General features: G+C 41.4%; 1 protein-coding gene across 1 annotated transcript in view; it reads right to left on the bottom strand.

Moving 5' to 3' along the window:
• Nucleotides 1-12,409, bottom strand: part of aspm (assembly factor for spindle microtubules) — a 64,850-nt gene extending 52,441 nt beyond the window's left edge. Inside the window, exons 1-4 of the mRNA XM_072274183.1 lie at nucleotides 12,017-12,409; nucleotides 9,973-10,113; nucleotides 6,216-7,443; nucleotides 1,243-1,341 (exon numbers count right to left, since the gene is read on the bottom strand). Of these exons, the coding sequence (XP_072130284.1) occupies nucleotides 1,243-1,341; nucleotides 6,216-7,443; nucleotides 9,973-10,113; nucleotides 12,017-12,286 (1,738 nt within the window). The 5' untranslated portion in view covers nucleotides 12,287-12,409. The remainder of the gene's footprint in view (nucleotides 1-1,242; nucleotides 1,342-6,215; nucleotides 7,444-9,972; nucleotides 10,114-12,016) is intronic.
• Between the last annotated feature and the right edge of the window lie 2,097 nt (nucleotides 12,410-14,506).

Below are 14,506 nucleotides of genomic sequence, written 5' to 3'. Positions count from 1 at the left end.
TTTTTCACCCAGAGGGTGGTGGATATATGGAATGCTCTGCCCCAGAAGGCTGTGGAGGCCAAGTCTCTGGATGCTTTTAAGAAAGTGATGGATAGAGCTCTTAAAGATAGCGGAATCAAAGGTTATGGGGATAAGGCAGGAACTGGATACTGATTGTGGATGATCAGCCATGATCACAGTGAATGGCGGTGCTGGCTTGAAGGGCCGAATGGCCTGCTCCTGCACCTTTTGGGTATTGTCTATATGCTTTAATACAATATAGTTCAATAAATTGGCCATTAATCACACATCTCAAAGACATTCTCATGTGGCCAACTAAAGATCTAATCAATAAAAGTGAATTTAGAGTGACTTTCATATTAATGCATATTACATACATTTGTAATTTAACCTTTTGCATACATTTGCAGATAATATTAGAGCTAACCCTGAGTGTGGCTTCTGATGATTTGAATGTTTTGCCTCAACAGGAGTTGTGGCTGATGCATTGAAGAAAATATACATGAAGCTCATCTATTCTAATGGAATCATGACATGTAGCCATACAGGGCCAAACTTGTGAATGTTCAAAAATGCTTTATACTGCAGTTCAGTTAGTAAAGAATATATCCGTCATTTGCTCTGCTTATTGGTGCCACTTTCAAAATTTTTACTGCATGGCTCTAGTGACAGGTGCACTAAATTAATGTTCCCAGCTTTTAAAAGCAAGCAGCAGACAATTTCCATAGACTCACTAAAACAAGAAATAAACTTTGGCTTATCTCCAAATTTTATCAATTGATTTTCTTAAGTTATATTTTTCCATCAACTTTAACATTCCGGGCTCTAATGCCGATAGAAAGCAACTAATATGGCCCAAGCTCCAGTGACTTGACAGCTTCAAAGCCAATACTTCACATACAGTACAAACCTACTTGTCAATGCAAGCATATATCCATTTGAACCAAATACTTTCACCACACCAGCCTTTGCAGCAGATCAAAATCAAATTTTCCTCACAATACTTGAAATTCAACATTTCTAAAACTAAACTAATCCTAAGTACAACAACCTTAAAAAATTTAAAAGCTTTTGCATTATTACTTTATAAGAGTAAATTTCAAAAGAATTTAACAACTTTCAAGATAAAACATTTCCTCTGTCAACAATCAGAATGCAATAAAGTTTGTGTTCAATTTAAAACCTTATGCAAAATATGGAATAAACAGTTCTGCATATTGCAAGCTTGAACATTTCACTCACCAGTCTTTAACAATTTTCTAAAAGTTAACTGTGACTGTGCAACTCCAGGCATAAGTTTACCATTGTTCACTCGGACAGAGGAAAACTTGACTTGAGAAACTGTAGAATTCACATAAAAAGAGCATATTACTATATAGCCTATTACAATGTGAATTAACCAATAATGATGGGACAGGTAGATCCATTTCGATATATGGATTTTACTATGGAAGCTATCAGAAAGTTAATTTAATGCAGCATGTGTTACATAACTATATCACCAAATCAGCGTCATAAATGAATTCAACACTATCTAATTGGGCTTAACTAATAAGTAGCTTGATGTTGTTGAGAATAATATGCTGGATACGAAAGCCCATGAGGTCGTAGGTGAAGAATCCTACCCAACCTCCCCCACTTTCCACAGGGATCTCGATACACGACTCCCTTGCCCACTTATCACTCCCTACAGATCTCCATCAAGCAACCGTGCCAATTGCTACACATGCCTCCACATTTCCTTTTTCATCACCAGTCAGGTTCCCACTTATGTTATCTCATGCAGCCTCCTACATCAGCAAGACCCAACACATATTGGGGGGAAAATCGTTTTGTTGAGCTATTTTGCTCTGTCACTTGCAACAACCAGAATCTCCGAGTAACCCAGTGAACACCCATTTCAATTCCACTTCCCATTTCCTCCACTACTGGCACAAATGGGCTAGAAGTGGTGAGAGGAGCAACATCCCATATTCTGTCTGGATCGCCTCCAACCTGATGACATGAACATCAATTTCAATAACTTCCAGTAACCACTCCCTTCTGCTCCTCCCCCCCAACATTTTCACTCTTCCCCCATTCTGGCGGCCCTCCCACTGCTCTTCTCCTCTCCACCCCATGACATGCCCATCAAGGCTCTCTACTTCCCCACCTTCTTCCCTTTATTCCACGGTTCAATGTCCTTTCCAAACACATTTCTCCTTCTTCAGTCATTTTTCTCTTCTACCGTCACCTCCCAGCACATCATCCCTTCTGCCATCCACCCAATTTCCCCAACCACCTGATCTCACCTATGACCTGCTACCTTGTCCTCCTTCCCCTACCTCCACCTTCATAGTCTGGCTGCTGCACCCTTCCTTTCCAGTCCTGATTAAAAGTTTCAACCAAAATATTGACTTTTGTTTCCTTCCATGGATGTTGCCTGACCTGCTGAGTTCTGCCTGCATTTTGTGTTCATTGCTTAAAATTCCCTCTTGAAAACAGGTTCACCCTCTTGGAAGCAGTCGGGACAGAAGACACTGCCAGTCTGAGAGGTGGACAGGTCCGCGAGTCAAAAATTGGCGCTGAAGCAAAGCCGAGGAGACAGACATCGGGCAGAGCCGTGGTAGTAGGGGACTCCATAGTGAGAGGTACAGATAGGGATTTCTGTGGCAACAGGCGGGAATTAAAGATGGTGTGTTGCCTCCCTGGTGCCAGGATCCAGGACGTCATGGACCAATAGCAGGGCATCCTCAAGGGTGAAGGGGAACAGCCAGAAGTGGTAGTGCAGGTTGGCACAAATGACGTCGGGAGGAAGTGGAAAGAAATTCTGCAGCGTGACTTCAGAGAGCTCAGAAGAAGGCTGAAAAGCAGGACCTCCAGCGTGGTTAACTCTGGTTTGCTTCCAGTTCCTTGTGCTGGAGAGGACAGGAACGGGGAGATAGGGGATCTGAATGTGTGGCTGAGGAGCTGGTGCGGGTAGCAGGACTTAGATTCTTAGACCACTGGAATCTGTTTTGGGGTAAGGATGAATTGTACAAAAGGGACGAGTTGCACCTTAACAGGCGGGGGACCAGCATTCTGGCAGGCAGGTTTGCCACTGCTACACGGGTGTGTTTAAACCAAGTGGGGGGGGGGGGGCACGAACTGGAAATATAAGGATGGAGTTAAAGGGAAAGAGAGAATATGAAAAGTTAAGGAAGACAACAGAATTAACGGGGCGGAAGCTCAGGAAGGGATCAGAGGTTATGGCCAAGTGCAATAGGAATTGATGTGAAAGGTGAGGGGAGTAATGGATTAAAAGTATTATATATGAATGCATGAAGTATAACAAATAAAGTGGATGAGCTTGAGGCTCAGTTGGAAATTGGCAAGTATGATGTTGTAGGAATAACAGAGACATGGCTGCAAGAGGACCAGGGCTGGGAAATGAATATTCAAGGTATACATCCTATCAAAAGGACAGACAGGTTGGCAGAGGGGGTGGGCTGGCTCTGTTGGTGAGGAATGAAATTCAGTCCCTTGCGAGGGGGGACATAGAATCAGGACACATAGAGTCAGTATGGATAGAACTGAGAAATTGTAAGGGCAAAAAGACCCTAATGGGAGTTATCTGCAGGCCCCCAAACAGTAGCCTGGATATAGGGTGCAAGTTGAACCAAGATTTAAAATTGGCATGTCGCAAAGGTAATGCTACAGTTGGTATGGGGGATTTCAACATGCAGGTAGACTGGGAAAATCAGATTGGTACTGGACCCCAAGAAGGGGAGTTTGTGGAGTGCCTCCGAGATGGATTCTTAGAGCAGCTTGTACCAGGGAGAAGGCAATTCTGGATCTAGTGTTGTGTAATGAACCAGATTTGAAAAGGGAACTCCAGGTGAGAGCCACTAGGAGGTAGTGACCACAATATGGTAAGTCTTAATCTACAATTTGAGAGGGAGAAGGGAAAATCAGAAGTGTCAGTATTGCAGTTGAACAAAGGGGATTATAGAGCCATGAGGGAGAAGGGGGCCAAAGTTGACTGGAAAGATACCCTAGCAGGGATGACAGTGGAACAACAATGGCAGGTATTTCTGGGAATAATACAGAAGGTGCAGGATCAGTTCATTCCAAAGAGGAAGAAAGATTCTAAGAGGAGTAAGGGGCGACCGTGGCTGACAAGGGAAGTCAAGGACAGTATAAAAATAAAAGAGAAATATAACATAGCGAAGATGAGCCGGATGCCAGAGGATTGGGAAACTTTTAAAGAGCAACTGAAGATAACTAAAAAGGCAACACGGGGAGAAAAGATGAGGTACGAAGGTAAGCTAGCCAAGAATATAAAGGAGGATAGTAAAAGCTTCTTTAGGTATGTGAAGAGAAAAAAATTAGTTAAGACCAAAGTTGGGCCCTTGAAACAGAAACAGGTGAATTTATTATGGTGATCAAGGAAATGGCAGACGAGTTGAACGGGTACTTTGGATCTGTCTTCACTAGGGAAGACACAAACAATCTCCCAGATGTAATAGTGGCCAGAGGACCTAGGGTAACAGAGGAACTGAAGGAAATTCGCATTAGGCAGAAAATGGTGTTGGATAGACTGATGGGACTGAAGGCTGATAAATCCCCTGGGCCTGATGGTCTGCATCCCAGGGTACTTAAGGAGGTGGCTCTAGAAATCATGGACGCACTGGTAAGCATTTCCCAATGTTCTATAGACTCAGGATCAGTTCCTGTGGATTGGAGGGTAGCTAATGTTATCCCACTTTTTAAGAAAGGAGGGAGAAAGAAAACAGATCAGTTTAGCCTGACATCAGTGGTGGGGAAGATGCTGGAGTCAATTATAAAAGATGAAAGAGCGGCACATTTGGATAGCAGTAACAGGATCAGTCCGAGTCAGCATGGATTTACAAAGGGAAAATTTTTGAGGATGTAACTATGAAAATGGACAAGGGAGAGCCAGTGGATGTGGTGTACCTGGACTTTCAGAAAGCCTTTGATAAGGTCACACATAGGTGGTTAGTGGGCAAAATTGCAGCACATGGTATTGGGGGTAGGGTACTGACATTGTTAGAAAATTGGTTGGCAAACAGGAAACAAAGAGTAGGGATTAATGGGTCCTTTTCAGAATGGCAGTCAGTAACTAGTGGGGTACTGCAAGGCTCGGTGCTGGGACTGCAGCTATTTACAACATACATTAATGATTTAGATGAAGGGATTAAAAGTAACATTAGCAAATTTGCAAATAACACAAAGCTGGATGGCAGTGTGAAATGTGAGGAGGATGTAATGAGAATGCAGGGTGACTTGGACAGGTTGTGTGAGTAGGCAGATGCAGTTTAATGTGGATAAATGTGAGGTTATCCACTTTGGTGGCAAGAACAGGAAGGCAGATTACTATCTGAATGGTGTCAAGTTAGGAAAGGGGAAGTACAATGAGATCTAGGTGTCCTTGTTCATCAGTCACTGAAAGCAAGCATGCAGGTACAGCAGGCAATGAAGAAAGCTAATGGCATGTTGGCCTTCATAACAAGGGGAGTTGAGTATAGGAGCAAAGAGGTCCTTCTGCAGCTGTACAGGGCCCTGGTGAGACCACACCTGGAGTATTGTGTGCTGTTTTGGTCTCCAAATTTGAGGAAGGACATTCTTGCTATTGAGGGAGTGTAGCGTAGGTTCATGAAGTTAATCCCTGGGATGGCGGGATTGTCATATGTTGAAAGATTGGAGCGACTGGGCTTGTATACACTGGAATTTAGAAGGATGAGAGGGGATCTGATTGAAACATGTAAGATTGGACATGCTAGAGGCAGGAAACATGTTCCTGATGTTGGGCAAGTCCAGAACCAGAGGCCACAGTTTAAGAATAAGGGGTAGGCCATTTAGAACGAAGTTAAGGAAAAACTTTTTCACCCAGAGAGTTGTGGATCTGTGGAATGCTCTGCCCCAGAAGGCAGTGGAGGCCAATTTTCTGGATGCTTTCAAGAAAGAGTTAGATAAAGCTCTTAAAGATAGTGGAGTCAAGGGATATGGGGAGAAGGCAGGAATGAGGTACTGATTGTGGATGATCAGCCATGATCACAGTGAATGGCGGTGCTAGCTAGAAGGGCCAAATGGCCTACTCCTGCACCTATTGTCTATTGTTTCAAACATCAACATCCTCACTACATGCTGGAACAAGCTAGAGTACATAAACTGCTGTTAAATTTATTAATCCATTGAATTCTTCAGATAAAAAAAGCAAGTACTTAAGTTCTTACCACATTTTCTTTTCTGGAGTCGTTTTCCACCTCCATTTAAGCTTCTTGAAGTGGTCTTCTTCACCACATTTAACTTTGGACTCGGTTGTCCAACACACTTCGGCTTTCTTTTATTGGTATGAACACCTTTTTCACATGCATTGTTAGACAAATATTCTGAACTTTTTCTCTTTCTGCTTGGTAGGGATGACCTGTTAGCAAGTTTAGGACTTCTGTTTTCAGCTTTCGTCTCTACATCAATAGTAGACCTTGACCGTAAACGAGAGTTGACTTCAACAGACTGATTGTTTGAAAGTTTAACTTTGCTCTCTAATCTGCAATAACCTACAGATGTGTTCTTGTTGTCTGCGGTAGTGAAGACAGGAAGCATCTTAGTATGAGCAGTGGACTGATGTTCTTGTCCACAAGCCTGTGAGTTCTCTGCAAGATCAGTCGTTTTAGAATATACAAAAAAGGTTAATCTTGACTGAGCTGGTTTCAATTCTTCCACATTTATAACAGGTGATCCAAGCTCTGACATAGACCTTGGACTACTTTCTGGCGACAAAGAACTTTCAGATTTCAAATTTTCAATAGAGGAAGCTTCAACAGACTTTGACAAAGGCTGATTCATAGACATCTTTGCATCTTTCAGAAATTGATCTGGTGATAGCACTGCTGACTCAACAATTGATTCAGCATCTTCATCAGGGACATAACTGTCATTTACAAAAGAATCGGGGCTTAAAATCCGCCGTTTGTGAATAGGAGTTTGAGGAGCAGAAGCACAAAGAAAACTTAGTGGTGTTTTATTCAGTCCAGTCTTCAAAACTTCAGATGTACACAATTCATCAGTCTTTTCCTCATTTTCTAGTCTCCCATCTTTCTGTAATGGCATTCCCCTACCTTGATGGATAGAGAAGGAACCAAATCTTTTAAGTGATTGTGGAGTACAATTTTCAAGCTCTCTTATTTGACCGGTCGGTAATATTGGTGATATGTGCATTATATCAAAGTTAGCATAGTCCAAAGCATCCACGGGATGAAGGGGAGGAACTCTTTTGCCAACTGGTCTGAGATTTTCACATGGCTGAAGAGGACTTAAAGGTCGACTTCGACCCATTTTCATAAACTCCTTCTTCTGTGGTATGATGATCGTCTTGCTGCCAATTGATGCATTCCTTTTTTGTTTCGACCGAACAGTATTTTCCAAAACCTTCTTGCCTTTAATTGATTCCCAAAGGCTTCGCTATAGAAGTAAACTAAATATTTACACCTCAAGCAAGAAAATATGGCTTTAAACTATTTTAGTCAGATATATTAAAAATTGATTAGGATTATTGATATTGCACACATAACCAAAGACATTTTAGAATTATGATAAATCTTTTTTGTAGAATATATATGAGCAGCACATGACATCCACACCTACCATGATGTCAGTCTAACCCATTGCACCTGCCTGCATGGCATCTGCATCCCTTTATTCCTTGTATGTCTAAATACCTCTCAAATATTGCTATTGTATCTGCTTCTACCATCTCCCCTGGCAGCACATACCAGGCACCTCCCATCCAGGCAGTTCCATCATGGGCAATGGCCTCCCCAGTATCAAGAACACCTTCAAAAGATGTTGCCTCAAAAAGGCAGCATTCACTATTTAGGTCACCCATCACCCAAGACATGCCCTTTTCTCATTGCTACCATCAAGGAGGTGGTGCAGGTCCTGAAGATACACACTTAACATTTCAGGAACTTCTTCCCTTCTGCTATCAGATTTCTGAATGGACAATGAACCCAACCACAGGAGCATACTTCACTCAGGCCAACACGGAATTGATTCCAAAACTATGGGCTCACTTTAAGGGCTCTACAACTCATGCTCAATATTTTTTCTTCTTTTATTTTTGTATTTGCACATTGGTTGTCTGTCCGTCTGTTTGTGTGCAGTCTTTCGATTCTATTGTTTCCCTCTGTTTACTATGTATGCCCACAAAAAAAATGGTAGTATATAGACTGGGATAATAAAATTTCTTTGAATAAAAGTACTTTGATTCAGCATTTTCATTTGATGTAATTTGATCATTTCCAAACTTGTTTTATCTCTCTGTACTGTTGGTTGAGGGGAATGGAGTCGTCGACAGTAAGGTTTTCTTATTTTCCATTTTTAAGTTGTTAGTTTTGCCCAAGTCTTTTAGTTTAGTTGATTAATCCTGCTTTTCTTTGGGGATGGGGTTTGCTTTCTTTTTTTGTTTTGTTTTTTTTCTTTTTCATGATTTTTTTTTCCAGTTTTTTTTTTGCTTTGTATTATCCGTTGTTAGTCCTACATGATTGGGAGCTTTATTAATTTACACTATTTGGTTTTGCAATTACTTTTTTAAGTGTAACAATATATCTCCTACTATTTGTATTATTGCTATGTTTTGTTTCTATATTTTGAAATTAATAAAAAGATTTAAAAAAAAGAAAGTACTTTGTTCATCACACTTGTGACATTCCTTTGTAAATTTGGCTAGTCATTTACACAAAAGAAACCAGGTCTTTTCAAATCAGTCAATTATGAAGTTTGAAATGTCTGCAGATGTGTGCACTAATACATACTAACTATTTTTTGGAATTGTTTCTGGTCCTATCACACAGCCGAAACAATATTCATGCAACAATAAAAACGTGCATTTGTGTAATATTAACAAGTCTTAAGAGCATAATCTAACCAAATCTGACACCTGACCATGAAGTGAGAGAGCGGGCAAAAGATTGATTCAAAGGTAGGCGAGTTTCAAGTAAGTGCAGAAAACAGAAGCAGAAGTTCCAAGTGAGTACAAGGGCTACGAAACAAATGCTAAATCATTAGCACACCCAAATAGTTGGGTAGCTGCTCATTGTTTTTCAATGAATTTCATTCATTTGAAAAATTCTTTGGGATATACCAAGATTGTAATAAGAGTGACAAATGCAAATGTTTCCCTTCCAAGCCAACTTTCAGTTTTTATCGGAAATATTTGGAACTCAGAACTTGTCTATCCTTCAGCTCTTCGTTCCTCACAGCAGAATTTAGAATTATTGGCAGCTTACCATCAAAAGGACAATCTCAATTTAATTACCAGTAGCAAGCCCTCAACAGCAAAAATTGTTCAGGGAAACAACATCCAATTTGAAAGGAAATTCAGAGGACAATGGGCTGTTGATTCACCAGCAGAATGGAAGACAGCAGTGGGTAAGATTATTACCAAGGGAATTGTTGGCAAGACCAAGAGTTGTTTTGGTTAAAGTGTGCAGGAGGGCACTGACATGAGCCAGAATAAAGCTCTGCTAAATGACAGGAAACACATACTGTAGATAGAGTTACGATTTTATCTGAAGCATTCAGTTTTAAGTTATGGAGGAAGAAATGAACTAATAGAAAATTAACATTGACTTATTTGGGAGACGTGGGAGAGCCCTGGGAGAAATAAAGTATTGGCAAGAATCTGAAGTGTTAGGTGAAATCCACAGACATATAAATACAAAGGAAGTGCATGCTAAGACCAACTACAAAGACCCTAAAGTACAGCATGGCACAACATATAGTAATATGGGCTTTGGAACAAAGATGACATCATGATTCAGAATACTATCAGGTTTGCCAAACTGTAAGGAAAATCATAGATATTAATACTAGATATAAATTAATACAAGACCCCAAAACAATATATTTGAGTTGTAATAAGGAAAAATAATGATGATGTTAAAGAATGCAATATTTTAACTACCTTGACTGTGAAAGACAAATTCTGACCTTTTTTTTGGGTGGGTCTTCTGCCTTGCCCAAAAGAATGCAGAGGACCTTCACACAACCAACGCTAAACGTCACTGTTTCTCGGACTCTTCCAGCTTCCACTGGCGCCCAAGTTATGAAAAGATAATACCTTCCTGCTGGCTGTGAAAGTGAGCACACATTTTAAAAGACAAATTAACATTTTTAAAATCTGATTTCTGGTACAGTTTAAACATTTGAGATATCTATATTAATGTCAGGATCTGCAATAATACATAGCCGCCTGGATCTTTCATCAAGTCTACACTTAATCCAAGATTGGGTGGAAACTTGGACCTTAATGAGATTTGGAAGGGCAAGTCTCTCAGGTCATTCTGCCATTGGATTCCACAAGATTATTGTAAAGTTGGAGAAGAAACACCTTTTAGATCCAAGCCAAAACCACTCTTTGTTCCCTGTATACTTTCAACTTATTCTTATTAACAAGACCATCAACTCCCCTATGATTTTTTTGCAACTTACCTACACAGTTGTCAATTAACCAATTAACAAAAGGAAATACTTTCTTGAAATTCAAGGTATAAATGGGATTGATCAAGATTCCCCTCCAGTAGCACCTTCCAATAAGTTTCTACCTTCAGAAGAGCCAAAAATATGATTGGGGAAAAGAAGGATACTTAGAGGGATTAGAAGAACAATGAGGGCACATGAAATATCATTAGCTGATAATGTTAATCAAGATCTCAAAGCATTTTATAAAGGAAAGAGAAGGGCTGATTTAGTGGTGTCAAGAGTTGCATGCGAGGTCTTACTTCTCAGCAATGTTTACAAAGGAGAAGGGTACTGTGGGAATCAGTGAAATTCTAGAAACTGTGTCTACAACAATTCTAGAACTAAACTGGTGATAGAAACCACCTTAAGCTCTGACAGTCCACCCAAGTATTATGGGATGAAGTGTTCCAGAATTTAAATCCAGTCACCAGAGAAGAATGGCAATACATCTTGATGGTTTGAGTGTGAGAGCCCTTCCCTCACACCAGGGGTTCGCTGGGAAACCCTGGTTTACACCCACCACATTTAACCTCCTGTCTTGCCAGGAAAGTGCATGATATTGCAGCCTACTTTGTAGATTGGACCACTATTGGTGACGGAGCGAGTAAACTTTGAGTGGAGGAAAGGACATCAATAAGTGGCTCCCTTTAAGATCCTTCTCTGGATTACTATCGTACAGATATTGTAAATGCTGTCGTTAGTAACTTCCACACCATACCTTTAAATGCATAGTTTCATTTAGCATTAAAGGCATTTTACTCGTGGAATATTCAAACAAAGTTTAAACACAGATTACGAACTCCAGGCATTACATCCGATTCGACATTTTAATTTAAAGATAATGACAATTATAATGCAAAAAGCTCAAAGAATTATAGATCTGTACAGAGACGGCTGGAGCCTTGGTTAACCAACTCTTTGATGGATTATCAAACACATAGGTGATGGTGAGTGTGACTTGGTGCCATAGCACAGGCAGACCAATCAGGAACGCAATGGAGTATTACATTTAGATCAGCAAATAGGGATCTCTAAATCGAGGATGAGCTTGAAACGGCAAAAAATACCGTCGTCGGGATGGCTGGGCAAAGGACATTGCCAAAGAGGATATATCCAAACTTGATGACAGCCGGGAGATGAAGTCCAGAACCCATCTCAGGGTGGACATGATGTAAACAAGCAGGTCTGTCTGAAGATGGCCAGGGAGAGTGATGGAGAAGATACTGTAGTTCAGATACATTACATTTTGGAGGTAAAGATAATGTCGGCTTTGGGATTCCCGATTTTCAAATGGAGGAAATCTCCGCTCTGAATCACAAGTGATTGAATCAGGTACAAGTAGAACGTTTAAAAGACACTAAACTGGTATATGACTGGGAGAGGTTCCGAGAGATATGGAACAAACACGGGCAAATGGGACAAGTGCAGATGCATGGACCAATTGGATAGATTGCCCCTTTTCCGTGCTGTATGACTGACTCGTGTCCCCAGCCGAAGAGAGGGCCATCCTTACCTCGATCACAAACTCCCGTTCATTCACTGCAAAGCCCTTGGAGCTGGGGAACTTGTCCACCGTCACCAGGACTGGTACACTCTCAGGATTTTCCACGGCCAACCGCTCGGTCTTGGCATAACCTGTCCTCATCGTCTTGAAGCAGACGAATGGAGTCCGGGCAAAGTGAGTAAGTGTGAGGACGGGGACATCGTCCTCCTCCTGGGACCCGCGGTAAGGCTGTCGCCTCGGCCCCCCTGCCGCAACGGGACTTTGAACAAGCGAATCCATCCGATGCTGCTAAAGCTCCGCCACCACCGCTCCAAACCACTCGGTCTCACCTCACCGCCGCCCTCCGTTCAGTTCAAACTTCCAGCTGCAGCCAATCGCCCGCCGCCATCCGCCACGCACGTCTCCAATCAGACGCCGAGAAACAATAGCCAATGGCGACGAGGATCCTCCAAGACGTGCCCACTCCTCCTCTCCCTCCCCAACGCGACCTCCGACAGCGTCGCCCAATCGGTTCCGCGTATTCCACGGGCGACCAATCGGAGGCGGCACATCCAAAATATTATTTTTCAAAAGCTCAAGGCATCGAGTGGGTTTAAATCGTGTTTCTGCGGAACCCTGGTATCCGGCGGTGCAAGGGGGAGGGTCGCCCTGGCGGGTGCACGGAGGACAAAATAATCACTGCTGTGTCAACTCTAATGAGATTCGATGTTGAATTTGGTGGTGTATTATTTTTAAGGGGAGAATTGTCCTAAAAGGTTAATCAGGAGTACGTTCTGAGGGATGCACTCAAACTTGGTGCAGCCACCGCGAAGGCCCGGTGGGGAAGGACCACAGTTTAACGTTCATCACCCGTAGGAGGGGGAGAGGTTGGGTGGGGAGGAGACCTACCCTCATCAGCGGTGTGGACAGATAATCAACATGGTGCCCAAGGAGTGGGTGGAATTGTTAATTTGGGAAAGTATTAGAGCCATTGCCTGCCTTTATTGTTGGAAATTTTGATTGTTAATAAGTCTTAACACTTGACCAAGAGTTGAGAGTAAACGCATGATTTACTGTAAACATCTTTCATTTGTAAATGAACAGAGTCAACGCAAAATTTTATTGTTAATAACTGTATTGAATAAGGACTCACAGTCAACGAATGGTTTTCTTTTTCTGTATGTAATTATTTTTATTTTGTAATATTTCTGAATAAAGTATTTTTGGAAAAAAAAACTAGTTTAGCCGAAAACACGCTGTCTATACTGTTGTGAAATGAAATGCAAACGACAAATGATGTGTGTTAGTTATTTCATTTTCAAAGTACGACGGGCAAAGGTTAAATAAGACATAACATTGCTGGAAATGCGCTGCTTCAAGGGGCATCTGTGGAGGGAAGAACGGAGCTCGAATCCATACCAGTTCACGTTTTTATTCGCTGACCTAGGTGTCTCCTGTGATCGTGCTATACACACTCGGAAATTTTCCTAAACCGCTCCAGTTCATGCGTGTCGCTAATGTCAGGTCTACTGGAAGGGAAGTCCAAGCTGAAGAAATAATATATTTGTATTTAGATGGTGTTGGTAGGTACAATTAACTGCTCCTGTTCCAGAGATATGAGCTGCAATGTTCTACAGTGTAGGATCCTGTGAATACTGCACAGCGCAGGGAGGGGAAGGTGTAATTTTAAGAGCCTCACAACATGCAAAGGACAAGATTTAACAAATGTAATTGTAATAATCCGGTTTGCAATACGAGTTCATCAAAATCCAGTCTTTCAAGCTGGTTGGTTTGGGCTTTTTAAAATTATTACAGTAGGTTCAGCAGATATACCGGCGCACTCCTCGCTTGGCCTTGTAAGTAATGGAAAGGGTTCACGAGGGGTGACACTGACTCTGGTCCCTGCGGCACAAGCTTTATGGAGCTGGTTCAGTTCAGTGACATGGAAGGCTCTGGGACGCTGGTTGTAAGTGGCAAAAAGTTCAAAGTAAATCTATTATCAAAGTATATATATGTCACCAGAAACAACCCCGAGATTCATTTTCTTGCGGGAGTACTCAATAAATACATAATAGAATAATAACTATAATAGAATCGATGAAAGACCGCACTAAACTGGGCGTTCAATCAGTCTGCAAGAGGCACAAACTGTGCAAATACTAATTAAATAAATAAATATCGAGAACACGAAAAGCAAAGAACTGGCTAGAGAACAGATCGTTTTGGAGGTATCTTATAATTTTGATTAATCCATGATAATTTACTCATTTATGAAAATAAAAAAAGGTAACATATTAAATTCACATGTATGTGGTGAATAAAAACATCTGGAACCAAGTTGAATGAGCCTTAAAACAAAACCGACCACAGAAATAAAAGTGCCAACTGGCATTCTGTGGTTTAGTCTATGGATATTTGGTGCTTATTGTACAGAAAGAACTGGTAAATGTTTCTCAAACAAATACAAACGATCAGAACATCTAATAAACTTTTTATTGCATCCACTCATGAGAACATGGG

The sequence above is a fragment of the Mobula birostris genome, chromosome 12, assembly GCF_030028105.1.
Source record: "Mobula birostris isolate sMobBir1 chromosome 12, sMobBir1.hap1, whole genome shotgun sequence".
NCBI lineage: Eukaryota > Metazoa > Chordata > Chondrichthyes > Myliobatiformes > Myliobatidae > Mobula > Mobula birostris.
Note: the sequence above shows the minus strand (reverse complement) of the source record. Positions and strands in the feature narration are given on the sequence as shown.